Source organism: Macaca nemestrina, chromosome 7 (assembly GCF_043159975.1).
Source record: "Macaca nemestrina isolate mMacNem1 chromosome 7, mMacNem.hap1, whole genome shotgun sequence".
In the NCBI taxonomy this organism is placed as follows: Eukaryota; Metazoa; Chordata; class Mammalia; order Primates; family Cercopithecidae; genus Macaca; species Macaca nemestrina.
This window is the reverse complement of record NC_092131.1, coordinates 14,725,424-14,738,910: the sequence shown is the minus strand read 5'-3', so window position 1 is coordinate 14,738,910 and position 13,487 is coordinate 14,725,424. Positions and strand designations below refer to the sequence as shown.

At 54.6% G+C, this 13,487-nt stretch overlaps 1 protein-coding gene across 1 annotated transcript in view; it reads right to left on the bottom strand.

Annotated features, from left to right (window-relative positions):
* Nucleotides 1-11,123, bottom strand: part of LOC105467527 (inositol-tetrakisphosphate 1-kinase) — a 181,514-nt gene extending 170,391 nt beyond the window's left edge. Inside the window, exon 1 of the mRNA XM_011717174.3 lies at nucleotides 10,893-11,123. Within this exon, the coding sequence (XP_011715476.1) occupies nucleotides 10,893-10,987 (95 nt within the window). The 5' untranslated portion in view covers nucleotides 10,988-11,123. The remainder of the gene's footprint in view (nucleotides 1-10,892) is intronic.
* Between the last annotated feature and the right edge of the window lie 2,364 nt (nucleotides 11,124-13,487).

Genomic DNA, 13,487 nt, shown 5'->3' with positions numbered 1-13,487 from the left:
CATGGTAAAACCTAGCCTGACATGGTGAAACCTCGTCTCCACTAAAAATACAAAAATCTCCTGGGTGTGATGGTGGATGCCTGTAATCCCAGCTACTGGGGAGGCTGAGGTGGAGGTTGCAGTGAACCAAGATTACACCATTGCACTCTGGCCTAGGTGACAACAGTGAAACTCCATCTCAAAAAAAAAAAAAAGAAAAGAAAAGAACCCCTTGATTTTCCCGACACTGGATACCACACCGATCGACGGCGGTTGGATGCTGTGCTGAAGACAAAGGCGACCTGGCGGGGTAGAAACAGCATGGTTTCAGGAGTCACCCATCCTCTGCACCCCCACCCATCTTACAGGAGTCACTCCACCCATCCAGGCTGGAGTGCAGTGGTGCGATCTCAGCTCCCTGCAACCTCTGCCTCCCGGGTTCAAGTGATTCCTCTGCCTCAGCCTCCTGAGTAGTGAATCCAAGCTGTGCCACTCACAGCTGAGTGACCAAGCACCTCGCCTCTCCCTGAGTCTCAGGGTTCTCATCTAACAAATGAAGACCCCTCACCCATCCCGGAGGGTAGTTATCCCATCTGCAATAGTGCCTGACCCCCAGGGTAGGTTCTCAGGATCCTCTGAGATCTGGTATGAGCCATGAATGTACAAGGGGGCAGAGGGGAAGCAACACAGCCCCGCCAAAGCACAGCAGGCCACCTAAACAAGCCCAGAGTCCCAGTTTCTGGCTTGGGCTCCAAGAGCGCCCAGAGCGACCCCAGGCCAATGATAATGATTGCTAAGGAGTCCATGGGTTTGCAACATCAACTGCCGAGGAATACACCGCAAGTGTCTATCTGGCCAGGTCAGTCCCAGGAATGTCTCCTGTGCAAAACTAGCTCCTTTCTATACACTCCGGGCAAACCAGCAGCCATAGGCAAGAAATCTGAAAAGGCTTCTTTTGAGAAGGAATTTCGCAAAAGGTAGCAACAGCAGGTAGAACTGGGCTGGGCTGACGACCTGGTGCCCCTGCCATGTTTCCCTCCTGCATGAGAGGGCTCCAGTGAGGCCTCAGGTGAACGCTGCTAGACTGGAGATTCCCACGATGAGCTCAGGGTACAGAGACCCAGGAGCCAGCGTGGGAACCTCTGGCTCCAGCACACCTCCTGGAGGGGCCCTGCCCCCGAGAAGTCTGAAGACACTGCTTCAGCCTTGGCTAACTCGGTGCTTCCCCACGCCTGACAGTTTTGAGTTATGGTCTAGTGAGGCACTTTATGAAATGACAGTGAGTAGTTTCCCGTAAGAATCATCAGGGTACTTCACAAGGAGCTCCCCAGCCCCTTTCCCAGGGGAATCTTCATCTCACAGGGAAGGTAGACTTCAGTGTACTTCTCCCCAGTGCCCCTGGTGTCTTTTTATTTATTTATTTTTTTTTTGGAGATGGAGTCTTGTTCTGTCACCCAGGCTGGAGTGCAGTGACGCAATCTTGGCTCACCACAACCTCCACCTCCTGAGTTCAAGCGATTCTCCCACCTCAGCCTCCCAAGTAGTAGCTGGGATTACAGGCACCCACCACGACACTCAGCTAATTTTTGTGGGGTTTTTTTTTTTTCTTTTTTTTGAGACAGAGTTTCGCTCATGTCGCCCAGGCTGGAGTACAGTGGCGCAATCTCAGCTCACTGCAACATCCACCTCCCGGTTTCAAGCGATTCTCCTGCCTCAGCCTCCTGAGCAGCTGGGATTACAGGTGCCGGTCACCACACCCAGCTGATTTTTTTGTATTTTTAGTAGAGACGGGGTTTTGCCATGTTGGCCAAGCTGGTCTTGAACTCCTGACCTCAGGTGATTCGCCTGCCTCAGAATCCCAAAGTGCTGGGATTATAGGAGCGAGCCACCGTGCCCAGCCCCTGGTGCCTCTTTTGTTGGGCAAGTTTGGCAAACAAGTAACTTGGAGGAAGATTTGATGACTGTCAAAGAGCACACACGTCAGGCGTGGCTTCCCTCTGCTCCCTTGGGCACCTGAGGCCTAACCTGATCCTTGAGAAAGGTCAGCTGACCCACCCACCACCACTCCATCCACCACCACCCCACCCACCACCACCCCACCCACCACCACCCCACAGCCCAGAGCGGCTCATTTCCTGAACACAAAGGCTGGACTGAGCCAGACCTAAGGGGAGCATTTTTGTCTTCCTATCCCTGGCCCCGAGGGCATAACTGCAGCCTCCCTCGGATGAGAGGAAGGTCATACGGTCAGGAAACAAGGTTCTAGAAGGACACCCCAACACCTCCTTGAACCACCCTGTCTAAAGTGGAAACCGGCCTCAGTTCTGCCCAGAGCTGCCTGCCCTCCAGTCCACATGGAACCCAGGGCTTATGGCAGAGGCAGGCTAGAGTGTGTGGCCTCTACACAGTGGACACCATCCACCCTGTGAGTTCTTTAGCTCCTGGAGAGAGCTTTGGGCCCCTTTCGCTGATCGTCGCCTCCTCAGAGAGGCCTTCTCTGACCACAGAGTGCTAAAGTGGCTACAGTCACTGCGCCATGGTTCTCTCCTGTTTGCAGGTTTCCTGGCTCTACTCACACCTTGCAGATTTCCAGTGCATCTGAGAGCTGGTTTGCCTTCACCTCCTGCAGGTGTATATGCCGGCAAGGACTGGCACCCAGCACAGGCCTGGCCAGGGCAGATGCTCAGGACTTGCCCACGAGCCCCTCCGGAACCTGGGACTTACCACCTAACTCCCTCCCCATCTCCCCCACCCCTGGGGTTTCCTTCCTGACCCAGAGCATTCCAGAGTCACAAGCGGCTTTGGCTAAGCCATAGGGACATGAAAAAGGTTTCCAAAAACCACCAGGCAGTTATTAATCCACTAACATACTTTTTTTTGTTTTTTTGAGACAGAGTCTAGCTGTGTCGCCCAGGCTGGAGTGCAATGGTGCAATCTTGGCTCACTGCAATCTCCACCTCCCGAGCTCAAGCAATTCTCCTGCCTCAGCCTCCCAAGTAGCAAGTAGCAAGTAGCAGATAACAAGCACCTGCCACCATGCCCTGCTAATTTTTTTTATTTTTAGTAGAGATGGGTATTCACCATGTTGCCCAGGCTGGTCTTAAACTCCTGACCTCAAATGATCTGCCCTCCTCGGCCTCCCAAAGTGCTGGGATTACAGGTGTAAGCCATCACACCTGGCCACTAACAGATTCTTTTTTGAGCTCCTATGTGCACTGGTATAGGCACTGGGGTTTCAGCAGTAAATAAAGCTACCAAAATCTCTACCTTCATGGAACCAACTACTTAAAAACCAGACAGACTTAAAATAAGCAGGACGATGAGCAAGTCAGAGAGAAAGAACAGGCCCAGTGGTGGGGGCCTAAGTATCAGTGAAGATTCTGACGGCGTGAGAGGAGAACAAAGACATCTCCCTGAAGCTGTCTGGGAGGGTCTTTAGCCTGTGGGTCTCGATTTGCCCTCTGGGGCACACGAGTCTGCAGGTGGCCTCTGCCACAGGTGTGCCCTGGAACACCATGAGCAATTAACAGGGTGGGGCACCCAGCACTCAAGGGCCTGGAGGGGTAGGGGATGTGGAGGGGGGTCCGGAGTCCAGGGCTCCCTTGTGGGAGTGATTCTCAACACTCCACGGCTCCACATGAATCTCAGATCCACCCCACCGAACCCTAAAAGCGGCTGGGGGAGCACTCCCCGGGGCCATCCAGAGGACGCGCCTACAGAAACCAGCCCATGGGGCTCTGCTGGGGAGATGCAGGCCACAAGGGCAGCTGCTTTCTGAGCAGGCTCCAAGCAGCACGACGAAGTCCCGGAAAGATTCAAACAGCCCCACAGGTATGGCCTGGCCACTCTAACACACACCGTGGGCCGCAGCCGGGAGGTAGGGCGTGTTCACAAGGAGGCTTTGGCCAGTGGTGAATGGGGAGCACTCGGTTTGGAGTGAGGCAAGTTCCCCTCCCACATTTCCACTGTGTGACCGTGGGCCAGCTCTTGGGAGTCCCACACCCTCTCCAGAGCAAGGCCACACACACCCAGGCCGGCTCCCCAGGGGCTACCAGAGTGGGAGAGGCTGGGCTGGGCCCAATTCATGCAGGATGGGGAAGGTGTTTAAGACAGTGACTTTGCAAGGGAAAGAAGGAGGTGCACAGCTCCTGCATGCTTTGCTTTCTAAAATGAATGTTACTTTTTAAAAGGGAAGTGCCATAGCATTCTCTCAAAAGTAGCTTTCCAGCTGAATTCAAAATGAGTGGGAACTGAAACCCTATTTACATCCAACTGTTCAGGAACTGTGCTCTTGGGGCACTTGACTAAGTATTTACTGAATGTCCCAAACCTGCTAAACCTTGTAGGAGAAATAACCGGTAAAGGCAGGATGGTCCAGTGGTTAGAAACACTGGCACCCAGCCCACCATGCAGGTGCACCCAGCTCTTCCGGGTGCCTGCAGTCAGCCCCCAACAACCTAAACTCCTCAATCTCACTATCTCACTAAGCAAAATACGAATCAGAGGACCATCTCACCCACAGATTTGTCCCAGCGCTGAGCACAGGAGGGTGTGCAACGCAGGCTCTCCCATTCACTGTCACTGGGACTGACATAGTGAAATTTGTGAGCAGTTTCAGAACATGTATGAAAAAGCTGGGCATAGTGGCTCATGCCTGTAATCCCAGCACTTTGGGAGGCTGAGGTGGGCAGATCAATTGAGGCCAAGAGTTTGGACCAACCTGGCCAAGATGGCGAAACCCAGTCTCCACTAAAAATACAAAAATTAGCCGGGCGTGGTGGTGCATGACTGTAGTTCCAGCTACTAGGGAAGCTGAGGCAGCAGAATCACTTGAACCTGGGAGGCGGAGGTTGCAGTGAGCCAAGATCGTGCCACTGCACTCCAGCCTGGGCGACTGAGGAAGACTGTCTCACACACACACACACACACACACAAAGTATTAAAAAGTAAACTGCCCGTGCCCTCTGACCCAGCCCTCCTCATCTAGCAATGTACACTCAGGCAAGGGGACAGGGTATTGTCGTGCTGCCCATACCAGCAGAAACCAACACCAGGGGAAGACACATGTTCCATCCTTTTAAGAACTGGACCGCACAGCTGTTTTTAAAAAAGAGGCAATGATACAAAACTGTCTCCAAATGAAGCAGTGATGTGGAGTTTCTCCAAGACACACAGTCCCATGCAATGAGCAAGAGCACAACAGTAGATACACATGGAGAGACCCACACCTGCCTGCGCCCCTGTGTATGCATAAATGCCTATAGAGACAGACTGCCCCAGGGAACTGGAACGCAGGAATGAGAAGCAAACGGGGCTGACATTTCATTGTATACTTTGAGTCTTCTGAATTTGTTTTAATATGTGCATGTCTTGAATATTCAAAAAGATACAGAAAACAATAAATGATAGCTAGTAATAGTAACAAGATTACTAGTGGAGACTTGGCATTTTCAGGAAACCCCCAGAACAAACTCTTCTCAATCTCCAAACTTGAAAATATACAAGTAGCACCTTAACGTAAATTTCTCAGCTTCCGCATCCATAAAGTAGGTGGGGACAGCACCACCGCCTCCTGAGGGGCTGTAAGATTCAGGTGGGCCATGTGCTAAAGGAGAACAGAACCCTGCTGTGATGCTGAAAGGCCACCAGGAAAGCCAGGTTCCCCTTCTTAGCTGTGCCCACTGAACAGTTTCAAATCCACAAACCCCACATCCCTGCAAGATGATCAGTTCAGCCATCATGGCCTTCAGGGTGACTTGCAAACTACCAAAACTAAGAACACTAAATCTACAAAGGCCAAAGGTCCCTGAATAGAGAGGCATCCGTGGGCAGAGACCCACTCGCTCACTCCACAGGGATGATGACAGCAGCGGCTGCTGCCACTGACAGAGCTCCAGGCACTATCCTGAACCCTTTAGCCAATTCCCTCATTTGATGCTTGCAACCCTAAGCTAAATTATTACCCCCACAGATGAGAAAAGTGAGGCATAGACGGGTAGGGAATGTGTCGAGGGTCACAGGGCACGTGGGCAGTCAGCCACAGAGCCAGGCCTGAAACAGAGGCAGTCCCTTCGATAGACAACCCATGTACACATGGACGCTTCCTCCCGCATGAAGTTCTGTGTGCTCCCCAGGAGGCTGGTAGAAAGTGTTCATCTGCGAGGCTGGGTTATGAATAGAAAACCTAAGTCAGCACCTCCTCCCACCTCTGCACCCCAGAAATGGTGGTAAATCCAGACATTAAAACAAATTAAAAAATACCCACCCACAAACCAGCATCACTTAATCCTGGAAAAGATCCTCCTTCCTCCCCCCAGAGAATCTCCTGAAAGAATTCCAGACCAGAATGCTAGGCCATCCCTGCAGAAAAGGGCCTTGGAGATGGCCCTATTTTAAAGGAACAAATGTAGGGCTCAAGGGGAAGGGAGAGGCCCGGTGGCATGCTACACTCTCACTGGCACGCCTCCCAAGCCAGTTTACTGTTGACAGCAAACTCCCAGCCCTGGGCTACCTACCGAGGGTGCTCATAAACGTGAGCATTAATGAACTCCTCAGTCCCTTCTAAGGTATTGGGACAAATGGGTCCCTGGTGGGAAACCAAAGTCTGAGATTGCTCCAGAAACACGTTTCTTGCAAGCCGAGTCAGCCCAGCTGGCCTCCAAGTCTCTGGAGGATGAGAAACTCACAGACACTCTTGTGCTTCTGGAGCCTCCTGGAAGCCCCAGCCTAACCTGGGCAAATAAACAAGGAAGCCACATTCTCAGCACAAAGGCCTCAGGAGTGGACGCGAGAAAGCCCTCCAACTGGCTGTGCAGGTCCCGTATACTCCCAGGGCCTCTGTTTCCTCATCCCTCCATCCCAATGAGGGATGTCCTCATCCCTCATCCCTCATTCCTCATCCCTCCATCACTCATCCCTCCATCCCTGGGCTGCTGGAAGGATTAAATGAGATGAGGTCCCTGGAAGCACTTCATTAAAAATCAGCAATTATTACAGTAAAGGCAGATGAGGTTCACCCAAATTTTATACGGAAAGCTTCACCAAGTCATGTGCCTCTTCCGCCCCCACCTCCTGCAACGTAGGTTCAGCCACAGAAAGAATGGAACAGAGAGGAAGAGCTGGAGGAGAGGACGAGGCACAGAAAACATGAGCTGAGGAAACTGGTGCCAGCCAGCATTCCCCAATGAGGCACTGTAGAGAACTACAAAATTAAAAATTAAATTAATATCACCCAGTATTTCCAACTAACAGCTTTAATTTCTTCACTCCCCCTCTGAAGCCCCTTCTGAGCATCTAGAAAAAGCCACAAAGGCCGGGAACGCCTGTAATTCCAGCACTCTGGGAGGCCAAGACAGGTGGACCACCTGAGGTCAGGAGTTCAAGACCAGCCTGGCCAACATGGTAAAACTCCACCTCTACTAAAAATACAAAAATTAGCCAGGCATGGTGGCAGGCACCTGTAATCCCAGCTACTCAGGAGGCTGAGGCAGGAGAATTGCTTGAACCTGGGAGGCAGAGGTTGCAGTGAGCTGAGATTGCGCCACTGCACTCCAGGCTGGGTGACAAAGCGAGATTCTGCCTCAAAAAAAAAAAAAAAAAAAAAAAGCCACAAAGAGGGGATGGTGTGGGAGACCTACAGGGTTGCTCCTAGGCTAGGGAAGGCAGGTGGGAGGGGTACAAGAGAACACAACCAGAGCCGTGTCCACGTAGAAAGGGGAAGAAACAGGATGGCAACAGGAACAAACAGTACCACTCACAAACAAGCAGATTCAAAGGCCCATCTGCTGGCTAGCAGAGCCCCCTCCTATCAGAGTGTACATCTGAAAAGGTTGGCCCCTGTCCCTACCTACGGCAGGTGGGGCACTTCCCATGAAGTGGCTCTAACCACCCACTGTTGCCATCAACGTGCCCTACCCCCCAAACCCTTACACCAGGACAAGGGTTACACTTGCAGAGGGGCTCAGCCTTGTAAGGAATGTGTCCTGGGGGCTAAATAGCAGCCACCAGACTCCTGGAAAGACAATGCGGGGGACTGCCTTATTGTCGGAGATGCCCAATAAGAAAGGCAAGTCTCAAGGTAGCCAGGTTGGACCCATTCTAGAAGTTAAATGAAAAGAGCAAGAGTCCGGAACCTGCCCCCTCTCTTGACGGGTTTCCCCACTGTAAGACAAAGGGGCTGGATGAGATGATGGCCAACATCTCTTCCTGCTCTGAGATCAGATTTTTACAAGGCCAGACATTCAGCTAAACAACCCACACCAGGCCAGACCACTTGGGTCATTCTTTGCCCAAACATTCAGAGCAGGGCCATTTTCTTTTTCTTTTTTTTTTTTTTTTTTTTTGAGATGGAGTCTTGCTCTGTCACCCAGGCTGAAGTGCGGTGGCGCGATCTCGACTTACTGCAACCTCCACCTCCCAGGTTCAAGTGATTCTCCTGCCTCAGCCTCCTGAGTAGATGGGACTACAGGCGCCCACCACCATGCCCAGCTAATTTTTGTATTTTTAGTAGAGACAGGGTTTCACCATGTTGGCCAGATGGTCTCGATCTCCTGACCTCGTGATCCACCCACTTGGCCTCCCAAAGTGCTGGGATTACAGACAGGAGACACTGTGCCCGGTCCAAAGCAGGGCCATTTTCAAATACCTTTAGACTTTTTCATTAGGGAATTCATAGACAATTCATCACCGGTCAATACAGAAGCCCTGCGCCCCCAGATTCTGAATGTGGAAAACATGATCATGTCGTTTGCACTGTCTCTCAGCCACTGAAGTCTCATCGGCCCTCACACCAAACAAAACCACCTCATGGGGCTCCCTGGTCACTGGCTCAACAGTTGCAGTATTTTGCAGCCAGTATAGAAATGTGGCCACCAGGGGGCACTGCCCTGAAAGTAATAAAGAAGAAACGGAAAAACTCTTTTTGGTGTTTTCTTTTCCTTCTTAGGCTTAAGTGATAAAATATCTAAAGCTTCCCTAGTGAAAACACCAAAGGAGCTTCCTCGGGTTCTAGAATGGCCCTGATGCCTTCTGCCTTCTTTGAAGCCAATATTTTGGCCAAAGGAAGGCAACTAGACTTTGAAGACAACCACCCTTTCAGAAAAATTAATGCTCTACCCCCCAGAATGTTGATACCATAGCTTGCCCTGAACTCCTACCCCTTTAAAGGAAGAATGTCTACAAGGTCAAGCCAATTGCAGGTCCAGCACGAGGACCTAGTTGTGAGTCTTGGTGAGGAATATTTTGCTAGAGCCTCCTAATTACCAAGTAAAACAAGCCAACCCAATGACAAGCCTCAAGCTTGAGTTGCAGACACAAGATGACACAAATACAGACAGCAGTACAAAGGGTGCGAGGTATTCACTGGGATTTCCCAAGTCTTATATGACTGCAGGGGGAGCTCCGGTGCCTCACATCAGAACTGGACTTTGAGAACATGCCAAAGGGGCTTCTCCAAATTCTTCAGTGTCTTAGAATGCCCTTCCCACAAGAGAGTGTACCTGCGGTACAATGTTCAAGTACCCTTTTGTAATGTTTCAAGGGTCCTAAGACTCATTTTCAAAGCTCTGGCTTTGAGCTCCTCCTGATTTCTTCATGAATTGCTGGGACCACTCTGCACGCCCTATCCATCATGAAGAGGGAACCGGCCTGGGAGAAGGCAGCCAACCCCATCCCCAGACCAAGGGATAAAGAACCAGGCACTATCTTATACAAGCTGCGCACCTCTGGCTGCAGGAAGAGCGCCTGCGGGGCTTGCACGGGGCAAAGGAGCAGCAGGCCCTTGGGACAGGCATCAGGTACACAGAGGTGCTGCCAGGCCCACCTGCGCATGCCAGCTCAGACCAGCCACTCGCCCTAGGAGCACCAGGGGATACAGAAACCCAACTGTTCAATTCTCCAACATGTGTGGGGCCCCCACAGGGACAAAAATGCAAGTAGAGCCCATTTTCAAAAATCAATCTAACCAGCTGCATCACAAAAGGTTTCCACCTGGAGTTTGCAAAAGGCTTTCAGAGCTGGATTCTCCTAGGCTTGCACTGAGAAAAGGACTTAACTGCTTCTCAGAGGCAAAGCCACAGTTGTGGAGCAAGGGAAGGCCTATCTGACCCAAGACTCAGTAGTTCTGTAATTTATTAAGAACGTGATCTGTTAAACACCGGAGACTCCGCCAAGGAGCACCAGCACGGTGGGAGCAGGGGCACACAGCCCAGATGGCAAAAGGCCACTCCACACTACGGGCATTTACCCAGCACCTTCTACGCACCAGCCACTCCCTAGACTGCGGGACCCCAAGCGAGGTACCCCGCTCCTCTGCCGATCGGTCCCCCTTCTCAGACACGTGGCCCAGAATCACCACCCTGGCCAATTTGCAGGGCTGCTGCGAGGCTCTAATGAGACAGCAAATCACCACATACATGCCAAGAATTGCTACTCGCTTCAACTGGGCTTAACCTCATGATATGCAATGACAGCCTCAAGAGCCAAGCACACGCGGGGCACATAGTAGGTGGTCCACAAACGTGGGTGCCCTTTCTTCACGAAAGGGAAGGGGGTGAAGGAAGAAAAATACTCCGGTCCAAAAGTAACCTCAAGCCCCTAGCCCACAGCGTGGATGCCCCGATTTCCCAGGTCCCTCCGCAATCCTCAGCAGCACTCCCACCGCGCCCTGGGCTGCTGGGGGCCTCCCCAGCCGGGTCACTGTGCACCTGAGCTCCCCGGTCCGTGCCACCTCGCCCGCACCGGCCACCGCTTTCCTGGAACGCGGCCGGCGGCGGCCACCGCCACCTGGCTGCTTGGACTCAGTCTCCCCGCGCGTCACTTCTTCCCGTTTGGCTCCGACCTCCCAAAACAACCGCTGAGGCTGCAACGGACTCGGGCCAGGAGTCCCCGGGCACCGGCGCCGCGTCCCTCCTTACCTGCACAGCTCGGCGAAGGCCTGGAAATTGAGCTTCTTGATTTTCTTTTCGCTCAGCCAGTAGCCAACTCTCTTCCCTTTCAGAAAGGTCTGCATCTTCCTCCTCGGGCGGGGAGCCTGGGTCCGGAGGAAATCGCCCACAGGCCGAGTCTGGCAGCCAGCGCGCGCCGCGAGCGAGTGGGCACCTCCTCCCGGCGGCGGGGACGCGGAACGGGGATCGGAGCTGGGGCGCGCAGTCCTGCCGCGCGGGGCGGGGCGGGGCGCGGCGGGCGGCCGGGAGGAGGGAGCGGCGCTCAGCGCGGAAGGCCACTGGCTGGGCCAAGCTGCCACCGCCCACGCCCCCGCCGCCCGCGGGCTCGCCCTCCCGCCCACCGGCTCGCGAGCGCCGCGCCGCCCGGCCTGCCGGCTGGGGCAGGGCTGAGCCTGAGCCGGTGCTGGGGCCGGGGCCCGCAGGAGGGAAAGCCGGGCCTCCGCAGACACCGCCCCCGCCCTGCCCGCCCTCCCGCCGCGCCGGCCCGAGCCACGCGCCCTCCGGCGGCGGCAGAAGCGCGGCCTCCGAGCCCTTCCTCCCTCTTCCTCCCGCCCAGGTCCCCGCCCTCGGACGTTCCGAGCTGGGCCGTATTCCCCGGGCGCGCTCGGACCCCGGCGGGGCGCACGCGGCCACCTGGCCCGGCTCGCGGTCCTCACCCGCCGCCGCCGCCACTTCCTCCTCGGCCTAGTCCCCGCGCGCTGTCCTCGGAGAAGGGCGGCGGCGAGCGCCCGCGCACTCGCCGCCCCTGCCCGCCGCCGCCCCGCGCTGGCCCGGCCGCCCCGCTTGAGCCCGCGGCGGCAAGGAAGCCGCGGGGCGGCCGCCAGGGGGCAGCGCCGCCCGCCGCCTCTTAAAGGCGCCGCGCCGGCCCTCGCGGCTACCCGGCGCCTGTTTGTGTCCCCGGGTGCAGGGCGCGGGGCTTCCTGGGGGCGGCCGTGGCCGGGCGGTCTTCGGGAAGGGAGGCGCGGTGTGGGCGTGTTCTGCCTGGCCTTTTGAGGCGACCGAGCCGCTGAGTTTCGGAAGCGTCTCTGTACCCCCAGCAGGGTTCAGCGCCCCCAACGCAATCCATTGCAACTGCGCCCGGACGGAGACCTTCCAGGAATTCGCCCCTTCCCTCGAGGAAGCGGACCCCGGCCCAGGATGGGGCCCCCGGGGAGGGGGTGAACAAACACTCAGGGGCCCTCGTAGGCGTAGGACGTGACCACAGCTCCACTCTGGGTCCCCTTCACGGAGTGGGGAAGGGGCGGGGACTGGAGGCGACAGCGACAACAGCGGCCGTCCCCGGAGACCCCTTCCTCATGGGTGCGGGTAAGCGTCGGCGCCGGGGAGTCACTAAACCCCGCCTACCCTGCCCTTCCCTGCGGAGCAGCCCGAGAGCTTTCCTGCCTCAAAGGTCTCTGGGTTTGGGAAGGAGAAATGGACTTCTCTCCCCAGGCCCAGGCAGGAAAAATGGATTCCCGTGGAGGGAAGGCTCAGGAAAGTTTGAGAGGAGACGTTGAAGCTGGCCTTGGAAATCAAGGAGATTTTGATGGAGCTGGGAAGGGGGAAGAACTTGAATTGAGGCTGGGAGACACGAAAGAGCCAAGTTGCCAGAGGGTGACAAAGACTCCCCTTGACCACACTTGAGTCAGGTTCCTCCGAGACCTCTTTCTGACCAGGCCGCGACCTTGGGCTTTGTCCTTGGCCTTCTTAGTCCAGTTTTACCAAGAATCCTGCCGTCAGGAATATCCCTACGCTTGGTATGTGGTCACCCTGGCCGGCCTACATTAAGAAACTCCATCTCAAAAAAAAATAAAAGGAGACAAGCTTCTCTCTGTGCTGCCCAGGCTGGAGTGCAGTGGTGCAGTCATAGCTCACTGCAGCCTCGAATTCCCCTGTTTAACTGATCCTCCCACCTCAGCCTCTCGAGCAGCTGGGGCTACACTGTGTTGCCCAGGCAGGTCTCGAACTCCTGGGCTCACGCTGTCCTACCACCTCGGCCTCCCAAAGTGCTGGGATTGCAGGCGTGAGCCACCGCGCCTGGCTTCCTTGCCATCTTTAACGAGAATCTGATTAATTTTTTTCTTTAACAAGATAGAGAAAAAAGATGGGGTGGAGAGTGGAAAAGGCGATGGGTGGGACACAGGACTCCTCCAGGAGGCCAGCTAGGGACGGGTACTGGCAAGGGTACTGGAGTTTCTTAAGCCATGGGAGCCTAGAAGGGAAGTGGTGACAGGTTCCAGGGTCAGCTCTGTGGCTTAGAATGCCTGGTTCCTGGGGGGGCATGGAAAGCTGGATAAAGGGAAGATCATGGCAAGGACCCCTAGGGCCGAGGCACAAAATGGATAAAAGAAGGCTAAGGGAGTAAACACGAAGGGGATGGGGGCTGCAACAATAAACTTGACAAATGAAGTCAACAGTAGGGATTATAGGCATCAACTTTAAATGTCCTGCTGTTCTTAGGAACTGAAAGACCAGTTGAGGCTGAGTGGTTCAGGAGGGTTCCTGGAATTCCCTCACTCCTTTGGCAAACACATGAGAGCCTAGGGTGTGGCGCAGGAAAATGGACAGGAGCCATTGATTAGAAAC